Genomic DNA, 18,820 nt, shown 5'->3' on the forward strand with positions numbered 1-18,820 from the left:
TCTGACTTGGCAGAGCACCCCCCCCCCATTGCTCTTTCCAGTCATTAGGATATGCTTTTCCCAAGTAGCGCGACCCCACTGAAGCCCCAGCTGTCCAAACTCACCTCTTACTTACCACACCAAGAGGGAACAACAAACCAACCCCTCTTCTTTGTAAGGAACCCAGTGGTGACAGAAGAGAAGAGGGGAAACTTTCAGCAAGCAGAGTGCAAACGGCTCCATGCTCAGTTTGACAAGTTATAAGGAATTCCCCCCGTTTCTCGAAGATCATACATCAGACCAAGTTCCAAGAATAAGAAACACACACATACACCATATACCCATTTTACAGGTGGAAGAACAATTCCCAAAGAAGCCCACGTGCAGGATTTTATCTGTTTATTAATAGAAAAAGATCTGCAGAAGAATGTCTCTCGTGCACACAAGGCCACACAACACAAAGTGAGAAGCAGGCAGGAAAGGGGAGGGGGCCCCCGGGGGAGCAGGGTGCCAGAAGAAAAAACGGCAGCAAGTTCATGGTCAACGAAGAGATTTCAAAGAAAGGAAGAATGGCAACAGGTTGACCCCTCCCCCCAAAGCACTGTAAGGACTTCGGGGGAAGGAGGATGCCAATTTAAAAGTCGTTTATTGGATACTGAGGTTTACCACCGTACAGGCAAGTGTGATGCTATCTTTGCAGGGAAGAGGGTGCTACGGCTGAGGCGGGCACAGCTGGCCTCACGCAGGAGGGGTCTGGAATTCCTCCCCAACTCCCAATGCCACTGCCTATCTGGGCATCTAGGTAGAAATTCCCTGCAAAATCGTCCAAGGCTTTTCAAGTGTGACCTGGGCAGGAACAAGCTCTGTCTAGAGGAAAAGTCCAGGGCTGCTCAGTGGCTCTTCTTGGTCGAGCCGAACCCAGAGAAGCCCATCACGGCCGCCATTTCGTCGTCCTCCTCGAACGTCAAGTCTTCCTCTGCCCTCCTCTTCTTCTCCCTCTGTTTTTCTTTCTTGTAGGCTTTGGCCTTTTCCTCCTGCGACAAAGCAAAACAACGGTCAGGCGGACCCAGCTTGCTTGTGCTGCCCCGGCCTTTTGGAGGGAAAAGCACAATCCCAGGAACTGGGCCGTGGAGACAAACATCCTTTCTGGTCGGAAGAACAAACAGTGTGTGTGTGTGGGGGGGGAGAAACGGCGGGCCCCGGAGGAGAGCTGGGAAAGGCAGCGGCCCAAAGACGCTCGCAGGGAAGCGACACGTGAAGAACGACTGCACCAGGACTCCCTGCCACCGTCAGCGTCTGCTATTAAGCGTCTGCCAAAAGACTCCGTCGGAAATCAACAGTGATGGAAAACTGGCATTGCTGGGAAAGCCACGGACTCGGCACGGCCGTCCTGCTCTGACTGCGGGGCCCAATGGTGGCGACAGACAATGGCGGCTCTGATGGCCGTTGGAGCAGCCGAGTGACAGCTGCTCACTGGAACAGAAGCTGAGTTCTGGGTGGCTTGCGGGGGGGGGGTGTTTGGCATCAAAGGGCTTCCACTGCTCAAATCAAAACGTTTCATTCGGCAAGATCGCAAGGCCTGGAACCGAGCCAGGCTTGTGCTGGGGGAAGCAGAAGTGTGGCGGACTTCAGTGACTGAGTCCCTGGCAGCTGCCGAAGCTCAGAGGACTCACTCTTGTTTGCACATACACACACCCAGGCGGGGGCATAACAGGCCTCCTACAGCAGCCACCCTCACAGCTGAAGACACCCCAAATCATGCCTTGATTTGTGACATCATGGAACTGCTATAGGGTTTTTTGTTGTTGTTGTTGGTTAGTTTATTTACAGTCAATGACCGTATTCAAAAATACGGCAGAATAAAAGCATAAGAAGAAGAGATTGGATTTATACCCGGCCCTTCACTACCCAAAGGAGTCTCAGAGCGACTTACAAAACCCTTTCCCTTCCCCTCCCCACAACAGGCACCCTCCTGTGAGGTAGGTGGGGCTGAGAGAGCTCTTGCCAGAAACTGCTCTTTTTCCAGAACAGCTCTTATCAGAACTACCGCTTTCACAAGGTCAGCCAGCAGGTGCAAGTGGAGGAGTTGGGAATCAAACCCGGTTCTCCCAGATTAGAGTCCGCGCACTTAATCACTACACCAAACTGGCTTAGATATAATAGTTAAAACGAACAACATAATTAAGATATATTATTATTATTGTTGCTGTTGTTGTTCAGTCGCACAGTCGAGTTCGACTCTTCGCAACCCCATGGACCAGATCACGCCAGGCCTTCCTGTCTTCCACCGTCCTCTTAAATTTTATTATTATTATTACTAATTTGATTTATTAATCGCCGTATCCCAGCTTATGCCAGGCTCTGGCGTATATAAGGCATCATGTTACAAGGATAACATATACCAGTCATCACATTTCAAGAATAAAAAGATACCATACATTAAATCTAAAAAAACAAACTCAAAATGAGAGAGGAGGAATCCTTAAAAAAACAGGTCTATTGTTTGCTGTGCACTTTAATCGCCTGGGCACAAAACTTAGTTGCTACCTTAGTGATAGCTAGAATTTCATCTATCAATAGTTTCTCCAAACATGCCCTGTCTGTCACTACTTGTAGTCCATCCAAAAAAGGAAGAATTGTCTTATCTTGAGTTTCTTTATAAGAACTCCAAGAGAAGAGATTGGATTTATACCCTGCCCTTCACTGCCCAAAGTTGTCTCAGAGTGGCTTACAAACTCCTTCCCCTCCCCACAACAGACACCCTGTGAGGTAGGTGGGGCTGAGAGAGCTCTTGACAGAAACTGCTCTTTTTCAGGAACAGCTGTGCCAGAACTATGGCTTGCCCAAGGTCATCCAGCAGCTGCAAGTGGAGGAGTGGGGAATCAAATCAGGTCCTCCCAGATTAGAGTCCGCGCACTTAACCACCACACAAAAATGGGCAGCGTATGAAAACGTGTCCCAATGTTTCCACCTCACCTAGGGAGCAGGGACAAATCCTTTCAGAATATGGGATCTTCTTGTATCTCCCTTCTAATACCATTGATGGCATAACCTCACATTCAGCCAGGGTAAAAGCCCTCCTATGGGGAAGAAAATCTAAAACGTTAAGATATTTGGCCATTGTCATGGAGTAGCTAGATTCCACAGGAGCCTTAAAGTCTGGAGTTTTCATTAAATCTTGCTGCTGGCTTCGTGTCGCAAACTCTTGGTTTAATTATAGATTTCACATCATCAGGAGTCGGTGACAAAAGTGCATCAGATGAAAGGCTTGTTCTTTGTAGACTACCCTCAACTAAGTATAACCGTCTTGGCTGATAGATTTGGGGGGGGGGGGCTGTTGGGATTATTTTTTATAAAAAGCCTCTGTATCCCCAATACAGCATGACCACGTCACTTTCCCTGACTGGCAAACAAGAGACTGGACTCTACAAGAACCAGACAGGCATGGAGAGGGAGAGAGAAGTGGTAGGCTTGTCTGAAGGGTAACGGGCTACAGTCCAGGCCTGCTGTGTCCAAGTAACTCCCATAGCCTAATCCAGGGGTGTCAAACTCATTTGTTATGAGGGCTGGATCTGACACAAATGAGACCTTGTTGGGCCGGGCCATGTATGTCATAAAACGTAATGCCAGGTAGTGGAGATATAAACTTTATAAAGGACACAAACACAAGGGTTTTTTTTTAACTTAAAATAAAAGCATGCTTAAAACATTAGCACACATGCAATATTTTGTTTATTTAACAGTGTCTGATAACTGACACCTCTTGCTCTGAACTACTGCACACAATGTTAGTCCTGTTGCAATCTTGAGTGTGCTGTTCAGGTGTGTATCTGTAAGCTGCAAACCTACGATGACGCAGCAGCAGCAGAACTGGAAGAAGCAGCAGAAGACAGCCAGTTCCACTGCGGGCCTGATCCGGGGTGGGGTGGGGCATGTTTGACACCCCTGGCCTAATTGGTGAAGGACTGAGAGGCCGTGAGAAGCCTAGCCCCTTGCCAGGACATTAAGCAAAGGATGTGTACTCTTTGGTAAGTGGTGAAATTCTGCATCATTAACCTAAATTGTATGCAAAAAAACAAGCTGAAGTTCTACAACCTGCATAAAATATGCATCACACAAATGTGCACGTGTGAGTTAAATAAGTGATTTCTTCTGCTTCTGGGAGTGGCGAGGCGCTATCAATGGCACCAAAGCCTCTCCCGTGGCCACTGTAAAGTCCCACTCTTATGCCTGCCCCTTTTGGATGAAGAGGTGGTGTTAGAAAAACTGGGGCTGCCTCTGTCTGTACGAGAGAGGGGACCCAATCCCACAGCAACGTTTGTCTTCGGGAGGTATGAGGGATCACCCCGATCTTCGCCACACTCCAGCTTCAAAGAGAAATGAAGGGCCCAAAAATCGCATCATAAAATTCACTGCGATGGCCCCACAAGACAACGAAAGGAGTGCAACTGGCGGGACGACACATAGGGCTCCCCCTGCAGGCCAACGAGGAGGAACCCAAGGAGGCCACGCCCACGAAATGCGTCCTGGGAAGCCTCAGCTCCCTGCCCAAGCATCCGAGAGAGTTTTGGAACCAGGAGCAATTTATTTCTGAGATGCCAGATTGGAACGGCTGCCTCTGGGCATCCATTCTCCTAAAACATCTAAACGTTTCTTTTCAGCAGCTGAGGAGCGATCAGGCCCCCCAACTCCCTTTTTTCTTGTTCCCCCTTTTCACTCACGCACCTCTTCCCGGAGCTCTTTCATCCTCTCCTCAAAGTCGTAATCCTTCTGCTTCTCCTCCATCTTCTTCTTGTTCACTTCAAAGCGCTTCTTCACTTGATCCAGCGTCGAGCGCTCCACTCTCATCGACATGCCCAGGTTCCTCTGATCTAGACAGGGAGGGAACCGAGAAGCAGAGCCTCAGAGGCAGGGACGGGATTTCAGGAGCCCAGGAAAGGCCCAGAAGCCCTTTGGAAGCACAAGGGGGGGACATTGCTCTAGGAACTTTGGTTCGGCTTCTCTTAGCGTCTCTCATCACAACACCAGACAATGCAGGATGTGATAAGAGGCCAAATGCAGAATGCGATGAAATGCAGCATGCAGAATGCGATGAAAGGCCAAATGGCACCATGCAAAACCATTTCCATTCATGCATCTGCACGGCAAAGAAACGGGTGTAAGGGCTGTATTAGAAACTGGCTGCTGGACACTGTGATGGCGGTATTTCTCACCAACCGAAACACGGGTGCAGCTGGCCCAAAGCATTAGGCAACCATGCTCATCAGGGCTCTTGACAAACAATCCATGTGGGGCTGGGGGGGGGGGGCCCTGTTTCCCATCAGAGGGGACTATTGTGGAATCACAGTCTTTCAATTGCTCTCTAAGGTCATGGGCCTGGATCCTTTCAAGATTGGCTCAAAAACTCTGGGGGGCTCTGGTGACATCGTTTCCAAGGGTGCAGGAACTGTCTCAGCTCAAAGGTGCGTCACAGAACAGTTCGACAATGCTGGTGTGAGCCGCACGCCTGAAGCGGCATACAAGGCTGAAGCAAAGTCTGCCCACTGGGCAAATGGACCTGTGCCTTCTGGAAACAAGCAAGGAATGCCTGGCGTTCTATTTTTCTCTCTTGCGCCAGCAGAATTTAATTGAAGATGTGCACCTGAAACATCGTCAAACCTGAGAAGGAATGGGCTACAGGCTTGGAGCAGTGATGGCTTCTTAATGTGGGAACTCCCTTCAGAAGGGAACCGGTCTAAGCCGGGCACTTCAGATATCCAAGAACAAGGTAGAAACTTACTATTCCAACCAAGTTGGTACTACTTGCTACTGGTTATCATTTAACATAGTTTTATTCCTGTGTTTGAGTTTTAAAGAACTGTTAGCTGCCGTGGTTTTCACACTGAAGGCAAAAGTGTATCTACAAAAATAGGACTACACGGCTCACAGAAAAAAGGAGGAGCAGTCACAAGATACCTCTGAGCCTCTCCATTTCTAAATGCAGATGGTTTCTAGCTACAAAACTGCAGTGCGCACGTCAGGCAATGAAATAAAGAGATATCTGCATCTGATTTAAGCTAAGACACAGGCTGCATTCGGACATCCCCATCCGTCAGTTTGCCCATGACGGGGCACAAACACCTTTTCCCCTTGTGCTTGCAAACCCCCCCCCCCCAGATGTACAGAGCACAACTGGAAGCTTCCTGGCCTGAGAAGCGTCAAACCAACCTCCAATTTGCTGTAACAGCAAAAGGGAGATATCTGGGCAAACAGCTGTTGGCTGGCCTGCACTGTGGAGACACGGCAAACTGGCATTGGATGCAAAGCATCCCAAACAAAAGCATCTCCCTCCTCACTCTACGGACAAAGGGAGGAAGGAGGAGCCAGGCCCGCCATGGCCAGGGAGCCTTGCCACAGTGCTTGGATGCAGCTGCTGACTTGGTGCAACATTCCGGCAGTTTGGGCTCAACTGGCATTGGATGCAAAGCATCCCAAACAAAAGCATCTCCCTCCTCACTCTACGGACAAAGGGAGGAAGGAGGAGCCAGGCCCGCCATGGCCTTGCCACAGTGCTTGGATGCAGCCGCTGACTTGGTGCAACATTCCAGCAGTTTGGGCTCAACTATCTGAGAGCTACAAGAATCGACTGTGCTGAGCACGTGTCGCCAGAAACACAGCGTGCCTCCGTCTCCAGACCGAATCCATTCAGTCAAACAGGTTATATCCACCTTGGAAAAGGAGGGACATCTAAACTCGACTAGCCATTTGGGAAACGCCAGCAAATCACCGTTTTTGGGAAAGGCCGCGGTCGGTTCATTATTTGCTCAAGGTACAGTTGGCGGTGGCTCAAGTAGTTAAGACGCTGAACTGCAGGCTGTGGAAGGTCGGTAGTTCAGCAGTTCGAGACCCGGGTTGCCACATGACGGAGTGAGCTCCCGTCTCTCGTTCCAGCTCCTGCCAACCTAGCAGTTCGAAAGCAAGAAATTCCAAGTAGATAAATAGGTACCACTTCGGTGGGAAGGGAACAGCGTTCCGTGCGCCTTGGTGTTTAGTGATGCCGGCCACATGACCACGGAAACGTCTTCGGACAGCGTTGGCTCTTTGGCTTTGAAACGGAGATGAGCACCGCAACCCTAGAGTCGGATTCGACTGGCTTTCGAGCAAGGGAACCTTTACCTTTACCTTTTACAGTTGGCTGTGGCTGCCTATACCTGCAGCGGCAGGGCCCCAATTAGGGTAGTCTGTCCCCTGGAGATTCATGGAACCAGCTGGTTTCCAGAATGCTCCACCGGACTTTGAGAGCCCTGCAGGCAGCTCCTTTGATGGGGGCCCGAAATGCGAGCCCTTGGAGGCAACTGATGGGGTCGCACCCACCCCCTCTGAAAGGATTGTGCCCTCTTGGTCTGACAAGAGATTTATGTGGCAATGAAGATGGATGAGAAACATCACGAGCGTCAGAAGACTTGTGCTAAATCGGACACAAGCCCCGGAAGGCGTACGAGGTGGCCACGGGAGCAGCGAAGGCGGCTTCCTCTCCAGTACCACTGCATCAGCTAAACTGCCTCCACTACAGTTTCTTAGGATAATCCAGGCTTCTGAGGACTTCAAAGAGAGGTGCCCCAAATGAGGGTAATTTGGCAATGCAGAGTGATGGTTCTGTGCATATTTCTGCTGACCAAAGTTTCTCAGATCTACTCTGGCTTGGATTCCAGTTCTGGAACAGGTCCTGTAGAAGTGTCTGTCACACCATCTGGTCATTTCCCCACACACAGCTTTGAATTGGTTTCACCAAGTGATGTTGACAGGATCTTGGGGGTCAATCAGACCCAAGTCCCACATGGCTAATTAAGTGCTGTGGGGATAAAAGTAAAGGAACCTTTGCTGAACTTTGTAAATTGTAGAGGGGAATTTCCCAAAGCCTCTGAAAGAGGCTGTGATTCAGCCCTTATTGAAACCTTCTTTATACAAAACAAACAAGAATCTTGGCCAAAGATTTAAAGGTAAAGGTTTCCCTGCTCGAAAGCTAGTTGAATCCGACTCTAGGGGGCAGTGCTCATCTCCATTTCCAAGCTGAAGAGCCAGCTTTGTCCAAAGACCTTTCCGTGGTCATGTGGCTGGAATGACTAAACGCTGAGGCGCATGGAATGCTGTTACCTTCCCACCGAAGCAGTGCCTATTTATCTACTTGCAATTTCTTGCTTTCAAACTGCTAGGTTGGCAGGAGCTGGGGCCAGAGACGGGAGCTCACTCCATCATGCGGCACTCTGGTCTCGAACTGCCAAACTACAGACTTTCTGACCTGCAGCTTCAACATCTTAACCTCTGAGCCACCGCAGCCAGTGTTAAATACTCCTTTCTTTGGTAAAGCAACCGATAGAGGGGTACAGGAAATCTATAGGGTTTCTTGGATAATCCTGTCCTGGACCTGTTTGGATCTGGATCCAGGCTTTGTTTTGAGACAGAGTTTGTCTACCAGAGCAACTAACGCAATCGCTGGTTGCAGGTGGCTAGGGAAACCGTTTTACCTCTTATCCTGCATGGTTTTTCTGCTGCCTCTGATACCAAAACAGCACTTCAACATTGCTGAGACTTGAAATCAGAATGGATATCAAGAGGATGGTGATGAAATGGTTTCAACTTTTTTCTTCCCTGAATGGATTCAGAAAGCTCTCAGTAGTGACTCCGAATTAGTACTGTGGGATTTGTTCCACGGAGTTCTGCAAGGATCTGTTTAAAAACATTTATGTCAAGCTTTAAGTGGGAGAAGTTTGGAGCTTTGGAATGGGGTAGCACCACTATGCAGGTGACAACCGGCTGCTAGGAGCCGCAGTCCCTATTTCGCACCAGTGCTTAGCTGCTGGGGCCAAGAGTCAAACTGAAACTGAATCCAGCCAAGACAGAAGTGGTGCTGCTTGGTACGGATGGTGTTCCAAAGGGGGCTGTACTTCCTACACCCTACTCAGTGACACTTATTTTGCTGGGCTTTGTAAGTGGCTAGGGGGTTCTTTTAGATCTGGCCTTACTGTTGGAAAGACAAAAATAAATGCTTTTCCCCTCAAGTGTGTCTTATTTAAAAACTGCCTCCTTCTCTCGGCTGTGCCGATTCATGATCCTCAAAGATGAACTACTGCAATGCACTCTGCATGGGGCTGCCCTTGACAATCTAGAAGCCTGAACTGGTATAGAATATGCCTGCTCAGCTTTGGAGCAAGTAGGCCACAGATTTTTGAAATGGCTGCACCAGTCACCTGTTACTGTTCCAGGTGCTGGTTCTGGCCACTAAAAACCGTTCATGATCTGGAACTCACACATGTAGAGGACCATCTGTCCTGACATCAGCCTGTGTGTCAAATTTTCTCTTCTCAGCAGTTCCCGTCTCTCTTCCACTGCCCAAGCCCACTGGATCTTCCTCTGTCCAATCATGGGCATTTTTAGCAGGGGTGCAATCCCAATGGCACAGCCTCCCAGAAGACTGCTAGGGCTTTTAGGAAATCCTGTACTGGTATAGAGGATGTGTGGAAGGCTGGTCCATTTTTTTACGGCTGGCTCCTCAGGTGTTAAGGGGCTGGGAATGGTTCTTGAGCTGCCACCTGACTTGGCTCCTTCTGAATGCGTTGTGCAATCTGCTTTTGGACACAAGTGCACTCTGACTGCCTTCAGCCCTCTCTGCTAGGTGGGAAAGTGGGGTGAACATATTTTAATAGATACATATGTCAGGAAGCTCTCTTAAGATTAGGTGATGAAAGCATTACAAAAGTGTTCGATTGGAAATCAAAGAAATTTTGGCTCAGGTGTGCAATCTGAACAATAGCCGATGTGCATGGCTCAGGAACCGTACAGAAATCCTAACTACAGTGATCCATTCTAGTTGCCAACAGTGCCTCTGTCTTGTCCTCTGGTTAGATCACCATAGCTAGGCGTCACGGTGTCCACAAAATGTTTGCCTGACACCTAGCCATGGGATCTAGCCAAAGGTTAATCCAAACAAGACAGAGACATTGTTGCTGGTTCAATATGCTCCAGAGATGAAGTTCAACCTGTTCTGGATGGGTTTGCCCTCTGCCAAAGGATCAAATTCACCGTTTGGATGCTGTGTTCACTCTTACTCAGGAGGCCATGGCTCAAAACACCATCGTCCCGCTGAGGCTGCTGTGCCACCTGCAAGCCCCACCCTCGGACGGAGAAGACTTCACCAGGGTTATCCATGCTGTAGTAACATTCAGCTTGATTAGTGCAACAACTTGTATGCGGGTATTGCCTCTGAAGACAACCAGAAACTTCATCTGCTTCACAACACAGCAAACAGATTTTTGAAAGGTGATGGCTGGCCGGAACACATTTTGCCTGTACTGAAGAACTCTCTACTGGTTGCCAGTCTGTTTCCACACACAATTCGAGGAACCGATTTTGACCAATTAAGCCCTCTTTGGTTTAGGATTAGGATACATCTATTCCCTTGTACATTTCTCTTCCATTTTCTCTGTGACACTTTCCATTTCACTCATGGCACTGCTGGTGAAGGCAATACTTTTGTTTCTTTCATAGCATTTCACATGCAACCGATGCAAAAACAAGTGTCAATTCTCAATGCTGATAATCCTGTCCCATGAAGCTGCCTGAGACTGAATTAGACCATTGGTCCATCGTGGTCAGTATTGTCTACTCAAACTGGCAACAGCTCTCCAGGGTCTCAGGTGGAAGTCCTCCACATCACATCACCTGCTGCCTGCTCCTTTTAAATGGTAATGTCGGGGATTGAACCTGGGACCTCCTGCATGCCAAGCCAACACTCTACCACTGAGCCACAGCCCCTCCCTTATCAAACTTCATGAGTGCAGCTAAGTGTGAAATGGGGAAAACCCATATCAATAACAGGGTTTTTTGAATCAAAACTCTGTATTCGTGAACATCCCCTTCTTGGGACCAGAGTACCCGAAGGACCACTGATTCCTCTATGAACCTGTCCCTACATAAAAATTTCAGCGGTCCTGCTCCAGGGCCCTCCACTTTCAGGTTAGGCGAGCTACGACACAGGGACACTTGGCCAGTGACTACTTTGACAGCACTCAACTGCCAAGTGAAGACAATTGTTTATAATTGTTTTATGATTGTATTCTGCTTCAAATTTTGGATGGTTTTAAGAATGTTGTGACCTGCTCCGAGCCCGTTTGCGGGAAAGGGCGGGATAAAAGCTGAAATGAATAAATAAATAAAACTCTCCTGAGCCTTTAATGGTATAGATCTATTTTGCTGCTGTGTAGTCTACTTTTGCCACTTTTAATACTTAATTTTGCAGATCTATTGTGGTTTTACTATCTTTACGTCACAGTCAATTGTTTCCCTATTTAACTTGGGAGCCTAGGCTAAAAGGCAGAACGGAAAACCTACAATAAGCAAAATAAAACAGTTGATTGGGTGAATGTTCAGTGTTGTGCTTCTACATCTCGGGAAAAGCTCGAAACGGTATTCATGACTCAGAAGCATTCATCCAGGAAGCAGTTTGGCAGATACCATAGAAGCATGCACACATTAAGAAAGCAAATATTGTATATCCATCAGAGTTCTGTTTGGGGAGAAAACAACGGTAGGTCTATGCTGCTTCCCCGTGGGCAACAGCTGTTACTTGGCAACAGAGAAGAGGTGGATATTATTGCTTAGGAATAAGGGAGACTACAATGAACGGGCACTGTGTCGTGTCTGCTTCCAAAGGCACCACATGGAGTCTACCTCTACCGTGGCAAAGTGTTGGCAGGGAGCACCCAGCATGAGGAGAAGCCGGCTGTCTCCGCAGCACCACCAGTGGGGGAGCTTACAGAGACCAGGTAGTCTTTTCGATAGCTTTAGAGGGTGCTGGCTCCAGATGGAGAGGCAGAGGCTCAGCCTCTCTGTGGTGCAATTTAACGGGCTGCCATCTGCTGGGTTTCCATGTGCAACCACCCCAAGATCAAAGAAGCCCCTAAGTGAGAGGAGGGGGGGGGGAAGGAAGGATCGATTGGGGACCATCAGCAGTGTCCTCAGTCCTATCTTTCTTAGTGACAGCTGCCAAGCTCTTAGAATTCTTCGAGGATAAAGTGATGCAGATGAGAAATACGTAAACCCACGCGGCTTCCAAACTTCAAGTCGTGATCTGATTCCCCGAGGAAAGAGCCTTGTTTTAAGTACGTTCGATTAGTGGCCTTTATGGTGCATGGAAGAGCCGGCGGGAGACACCCCCTTCCCTCTTTTAGCAAAGGCTCAATGCAGGTTACATAAAAGCCGATTAATTACCGCTGCCTGTTCCGCGGGGTTGCAGAGCCCAAGAGAAGAGGCAGAAGGGAATACATTCCTACGCTCGGCTTCCTGTGTATCTTCTTGGGCACAGAGAGGAAGCAACAGAGGCTGGGGAGGAGGGAGTGGAGCAGAGCAGCCATCAAATGCTTAGTAAACAGCCGCAAGGCTACCTTATAGGGTGGAAGACGCAGGGCTCTTTTTGGGCAGGAACACACAGGAACGGAGTTCCGGCTGGCTCCCAAGTTGGCCACGCCCAGCAGGAACTCATTAGCATAATAGGCCACACCCAACAGCCGGAACTCATTAGGATTGGCTACATTAGGGGGGTGTGGCCTAACATGCAAAGGAGTCCCTGCTACAAAAAAAGGCCCTGGGTTTTGACAACAAACAAGGTAAACAGAATAAGAAGCAAACGGTGGGTGTGGCTGGATGAGCACACTTCTGGTAACATGGGGGTGTGGCCTAATGTGCCAATGAGCTGTGCTGTCAGGGGTGTGGCCTAATATGTTAATGAGTTTCTGCTGTTGGGTGTGGCCTATTATGCTAATGAGTTCCTGCTGGGCTTTTCCTACAAAAAGAGCCCTGTGGAAGAGAAATAACGGGGAACCAGCTCAGTGGCAGGGGGAAAGCCTCCCGTGGCGGAGACCCCACGTCCGATCCCTTGCCTCTTCAGACAAGGAATCTGAAGCAGCATAGCTGGAAAGCCACTGCCAAACAAAGTCGACAACACCAGTCTAGCTGTATTGAGAGCATGACGGTCACCGAAGACTTACGGAACTACCTTCCATAGATCCCTATAGTGAGATCCCTGTCTCACCGGCAGTCTTTAAGCGGCAGCTGGAGAAACCTTTGTCAGGGATGCTCTAGGCTGATCCTGCATTGAGCAGGGGGGGTTGGACTAGATGGCCTGCAGGGCCCCTTCCAACTCTTGTGATTCTATGAGGTCTCAAGCAGCAGCTCTCTGCACAGTGCACCGCAGCACGGGAACCTTGAAACTAAGACAACATGAATTGCTCGCTAGGTCCTAGACTGGAGGGGAAACCAGGACAGCATTTTCCATGTCAAAAGGGAGTTTGTGGAAAGCCTCAAGTCTTTTCCCCCAATTCAACCGTAGTTGGCTTGTCTGCATTCAGTGCCAAACCATGAAAGACTTGAGGTCACGGGGCCAAGAAGAGATGGGCTTTTGGGTGCTCGGAGAGCACCAGTGGCACGTTATTCCAGCCCTCCACACCGCCTCTTTGAGATTCACATCCACATTGAACAGGACGATGGGCCCTGCACGGAGCAGTCCCAGGGAGATCCGGGCCACCTTCTCGTCTTTTGGGATGTTCCGATCAGGAATGAGCAGGATCAGAGAGAAGAGTCACAGCTGAACACCTAGCAGGTCCCACAGGGCCTAAGTCTACTACAGACCAACATGGAACAGCTTTAGTCGTTGTAAATTTTCCGGGCTGTATGGCCATGGTCTTGGCACTGACCACGGCCATACAGCCCAGAAGATCTGCATCTAATGAACTCCAGCTGTGAAAGCCTTTGACAACATATGGAACAGCTTCTTCTGTGGATCAAGACCACAGGGATATTGCACCCCTATACTCAGGCTGGCAAACGGGCAGACAAAACTGGAGGGGGGGGGCTTGTTTCCTTACGTTTTTTGCCATTGATATGATCCAAGAAGTTGATGGAATCTTTCACTACACAGTCGCAGACGTTACAGTAATACCTGGAACAAAAAAACAAACAAAGATCAGTTGTCAAATAAGAAATAAGGATAATTCTACAAGGAGTTCCCAGTTTAAGGGGAGGCGGGCTACCAAAGAATGCTCTAGCGGATATTACTGAACTTTCAGAAACAGGTCAAACAAAGGTGCAGTTTCTCTTTGGAGGTGGCTCAGAGCTGTGATCAGTGTTCCCTCTAAGCTGAGTTTGTGTGAGCTAGCTCACAGTTTTTTAGCCTCCGGCTCACTCATTTTTGTCTTGGCTCAGGAAGGATGGGGCTCCAGAGCAAACGAATGTATGCAGCAGCCAAATAGCTCGCTCACAACTTTAATGCTGGTCGCTCACAAAGTAGAATTTCTGCTCACAAGACTCCACAGCTTAGAGGGAGCATTGGCTGTGATCCACTGAAATACTCCTCTTGGCCTGAGCCATCTCCAGGTCTTCACTCCTTACCATACAGGCACACAATCCTCGACTCGATTTAACGGAGCACTTGATCAATCCCTTCTCTCCCCCCCCCCCCACCTTGGTGTTTATTTCTGTGAGGCGAGGGGGACGTGAAGCACTCACCTCTTTCAAATGATTCTTTTAAAAAAACAACAACAACAACACCTTCTTTTAGGGGTCTGGCGAGGATATGACAGGATTCCATTTTTAAAAAACTCCCATCTTCTATTCCTTGGTACTTTGGGCGGCGGGGGGTGGGGGTGTTGAGTTGCATGCACCCATCATGCTCCCTCTGCCTCCTTTTCTCTTCCATACAGTGGAAGCAATAGTGCCTGACACCTCCAGGTATTGTGAGGACAAGCAAGGACAGAACAGCATGGATTTCAGAAAACGGGGCGGGGATGCTTCATTCCTGCCTTGCGTTAGTTAGACTCATTCCCCCCATTTGCAAAAGGCTTTTTCATCCTCTGGGCCATGGCCAGAGTGTGCCTCCGGGGACACAGCACTAGAGGGAGTCGGGGGTGGGGGTGGGGTTGGGCAGACAAGTGGAGGGAATGTGCAGGTGAGTGCAGCAGGGAATGAACCCCCCACTTTAGGGGCCGTAGCCTGAAATACTCCTCTTGGCCTGAGCCATCTCCAGGTCTTCACTCCTTACCATACAGGCACACAATCCTCGACTCGATTTAACGGAGCACTTGATCAATCCCTTCTCCCCCCCCCCCCCCACCTTGGTGTTTATTTCTGTGAGGCGAGGGGGACGTGAAGCACTCACCTCTTTCAAATGATTCTTTTAAAAAAACAACAACAACAACACCTTCTTTTAGGGGTCTGGCGAGGATATGACAGGATTCCATTTTTAAAAAACTCCCATCTTCTATTCCTTGGTACTTTGGGCGGCGGGGGGTGGGGGTGTTGAGTTGCATGCACCCATCATGCTCCCTCTGCCTCCTTTTCTCTTCCATACAGTGGAAGCAATAGTGCCTGACACCTCCAGGTATTGTGAGGACAAGCAAGGACAGAACAGCCTGGATTTCAGAAAACGGGGCGGGGATGCTTCATTCCTGCCTTGCGTTAGTTAGACTCATTCCCCCCATTTGCAAAAGGCTTTTTCATCCTCTGGGCCGTGGCCAGAGTGTGCCTCCGGGGACACAGCGCTAGAGGGAGTCGGGGTGATGGTGGTGGGGCTGGGCAGATGAGTGGAGGGAATGCGCAGGTGAGTGCAGCGGGGAATGAACCCCCCACTTTAGGGGCCGTAGCACCAGTGTACATACCTGGAAGGGCTGGAAACGCCTTCCTTGTCACTCTACAGACTTTTACGTCAGCATAAACCTGATGGGTGGCTTCAAGAGGGAATTAGATAGGCATATGGAGCAGAGGTCCATCAGTGGCTATCAGCCACAAGGTATAGATAGGGGCTCTGGGGCAAGTGATGCTCTGTCTTCTTGGCGCTTGGGGGGGGGTCAACAGTGGGAGGGCTTCTAATGTCCTGGCCCCACTGGTGGACCTCCTGATGGCACCTGGTATTTCTGGCCACTGTGTGACACAGAGTGTTGGACTGGATGGGCCTTTGGCCTGATCCAACATTGGCATCTCTTATGTTCTTATAAACCTGCTACAGAAGCTGAAGACCAGGCACGTTCCCTTTGGGATGGCCAGCTCTGGAAATAAAAGAGCCTGGTACCTGGGCAGAGCCTACAGTGTGCAGGTCGGAAAAATAAATGAAAGAAACAAACAGCTATATGGGGAAGGTATCAGTTTCGGTCCTTGCTCTTCCGGCAGCAGGCCCACGCAAGGCTAGTGTTCTTCTGGTTGGCCAGCAACCCTACTTCCTTCCTGTCCCCTCAGCACCCCTGGAGGTGAAGGCTGCCTGCCACAAAATCTGGAGACTCCGTTTGGGAAAGACGAATAGTCCTATCTTCATGAAGACCTTGACGAGTATTCCCCTTTAGAGGTGCTACTGTCATTGATGGGCTATGAAGACCTGAGGGCCCAAGGAAGACACACAGTTCCACTGAAATGCCCAGGAAACCGAGCGTGTTAGGAGAACGCCCGGCGACTCACCCGCCCATTTCAGACTGAGGAGTTGTTTTGGTGATAACGATGGTTTTCCCCAGTTTGGATTCCAGGTCCACCTTGTAGTCCCGGTGCCGAAGAAGCTCCCGCTTGACGGGCTGTAGTGGCTTGCCTTAAAAACAAAGCAAGGTGGTCATAAAATGAGAATTTAAAACTCTCTCTTTTGATGCAGAACGTCATTATCTCTTCACTGGGAAGAAAAGCCTCCTCAAGAAACATACTTTCCCCATGCTCCCTGTACCAAAGTGCAGATGAGCTCTCCCATTCACTTTTTTGTCTATCAACGAGGGTAACGATGTCAGGAAAGGAACGAGCTTATTACAAATTTGTTCTCGAAGGAGAAAGACCAGAGGAAGAAAAGGTCCACGTTGTCTCTCTGCCTTTTGCTCCACTAAATGTCCTCGCCCTCCCCCCCCCGAATTTCCCCAATCTACAAACTGGCCTGGAGATCCTTAATGGAATCAGTCACACATTCCTGTCGTCTACATATTACTAACCATCTTTCTTCTCTCTCTCTTCCGTGAGCCGTTTCTCTGCAAGCTTTTCATACTCATCTTTGTCCCACTTCCTGCGGAAGTCCAGGTTTTTAGTCTGTGATGGGGAAAACAAGCAACAATTCAGTGTCCAGTTCAAGAACGGCTCTAACCTCGGCGAAGTCTGCAGGTACTGAATTTGTAGGGCCTCGGGAGACACGGGATACTCAGTTTTACTTACAGGACATCCACAACACTCACTTGGCCCAGTTATTCTCTTCCTCAGCCTAACCTACCTCACAGGGGCGTTGTGAGGATGAAATTTAGAAGGACAGAATAACGTACAGTGCCCCAAGCTACTCAGAGAAAGGGTCAGATAAAAATATAATTAACAGTAATAAAAGAGGACCTGAACCTCAGCTGTATGAAACCAGAAAAAAGAGGACTTTAAAATGCAGCACAAAAGTAGCTGCTTCACAAATACCTTGATAGAATACTCCTATCCCCATTGTGTTTACGGAACTGCTTTCTTCTCAAAACGCAGCCCATGACCAACGCTCCCTCTAAGCTTTGGAGCCTTGTGAGCAAAAATTCTACTTTGTGAGCGACTGGCATTAAAGTTGTGAGTGACTGATTTGGCTACTGCATCAATTAGTTTGCTCTGGAGCCATCCTTCCTGAGCCAAGACAAAAATGTGTGAGCCGGAGGCTACAAAACTGTGAGCTAGCTCACACTAACTCAGCTTAGAGGGAACATTGCCCATGACCATGGCCCAAACCAGCTGAAACAAATGCTCAGCAGCAAGTGGAAGCAGCTACGACATAACCATTACATTGCCGTCCCTTGGTCAATGCTAACTGCTGCCCAAGAAGGGTGACAGGATTCTGACAAGCACGGGGGAATCCGAGTAGAGATAAGGCCCAGGCAGGGACAGGCAACTGGACCATAAAGAATGCTTTACTGCCAAGCAAACGGGCAGCAGGTTCAAGACAGGTAGATAAACGAAAGCCCTTTTCCTCCACACACAAAGCAAAATAAACGTCTGGTATTAGCTGCCAGAAGATGCAGCCTTGGCCACTGGCTCTTAAAAAGGGAGTAAAAGGTAAAGGTAAAGGTTCCCTTGCTCGAAAGCCAGTCGAATCCGACTCCAGGGTTGCGGTGCTCATCTCCGTTTGCAAGCCGAAGAGCCAGCGCTGTCCGAAGACGTTTCCGTGGTCATGTGGCCGGCGTGACTAAACACCAAGGCGCACGGAACGCTGTTCCCTTCCCACCGAAGGGGTACCTATTTATCTACTTGCAATGTCTTGCTTTCGAACTGCTAGGTTGGCAGGAGCTGGAACTAGAGACGGGAGCTCACTCCATCTTGCAGCACACTCGGGTCTCGAACTGCTGAACTACCGACCTTCCACAGCCTGCAGTTCAGCGTCTTAACCACTTGAGCCACCGCAGTAAAGGGAGTAACAAATTCACAAAGAATCAACCTATCGGTGGCTGTCGGCTATGCAAGTTGAAGGCAACATTCAAGCTCAGCAGTGACAGATCAGCTAGTGGATGACTAACAGGGGGGGGGGCTGCTCCTCCATGACCTGCTAGTGGTGGTGGTGAGTCCTCAGAAACTGGAACTCGCTGCTGTTGAAAATATAAAGATGGACTAGACTAGCCCTTGTCCTGATCCAGCAGGGCTCCTCTTCTTATTTATTCATTTATTTATTTTATTCGACTTATATCCCGCCTCCCTGCATGGCAGGCTCAGGGCGGGTTACATCAAATTTGATAAAAATACAATATACACAATTAACACAATTAAAACACTAGTAAAATACCACAATAACCTTCATCCGGTGCTGTTGTCATTGATATTAAAACCTCACAGATGCCAT

At 49.1% G+C, this 18,820-nt stretch overlaps 1 protein-coding gene across 1 annotated transcript in view; it reads right to left on the minus strand.

Annotated features, from left to right (window-relative positions):
- Positions 1-368: 368 nt before the first annotated feature.
- ZMAT2 (zinc finger, matrin-type 2) overlaps positions 369-18,820 on the minus strand; it is a 40,805-nt gene continuing 22,353 nt past the window's right edge. Inside the window, exons 2-6 of the mRNA XM_015417540.1 lie at positions 16,965-17,058; positions 16,456-16,579; positions 13,878-13,951; positions 4,705-4,850; positions 369-1,013 (exon numbers count right to left, since the gene is read on the minus strand). Coding sequence (XP_015273026.1) covers positions 870-1,013; positions 4,705-4,850; positions 13,878-13,951; positions 16,456-16,579; positions 16,965-17,058 — 582 coding nt within the window. The 3' untranslated portion in view covers positions 369-869. The remainder of the gene's footprint in view (positions 1,014-4,704; positions 4,851-13,877; positions 13,952-16,455; positions 16,580-16,964; positions 17,059-18,820) is intronic.

This window comes from Gekko japonicus, unplaced genomic scaffold, assembly GCF_001447785.1.
Source record: "Gekko japonicus isolate JY-2015 unplaced genomic scaffold, Gekko_japonicus_V1.1 scaffold4667, whole genome shotgun sequence".
NCBI classification, from domain to species: domain Eukaryota; kingdom Metazoa; phylum Chordata; class Lepidosauria; order Squamata; family Gekkonidae; genus Gekko; species Gekko japonicus.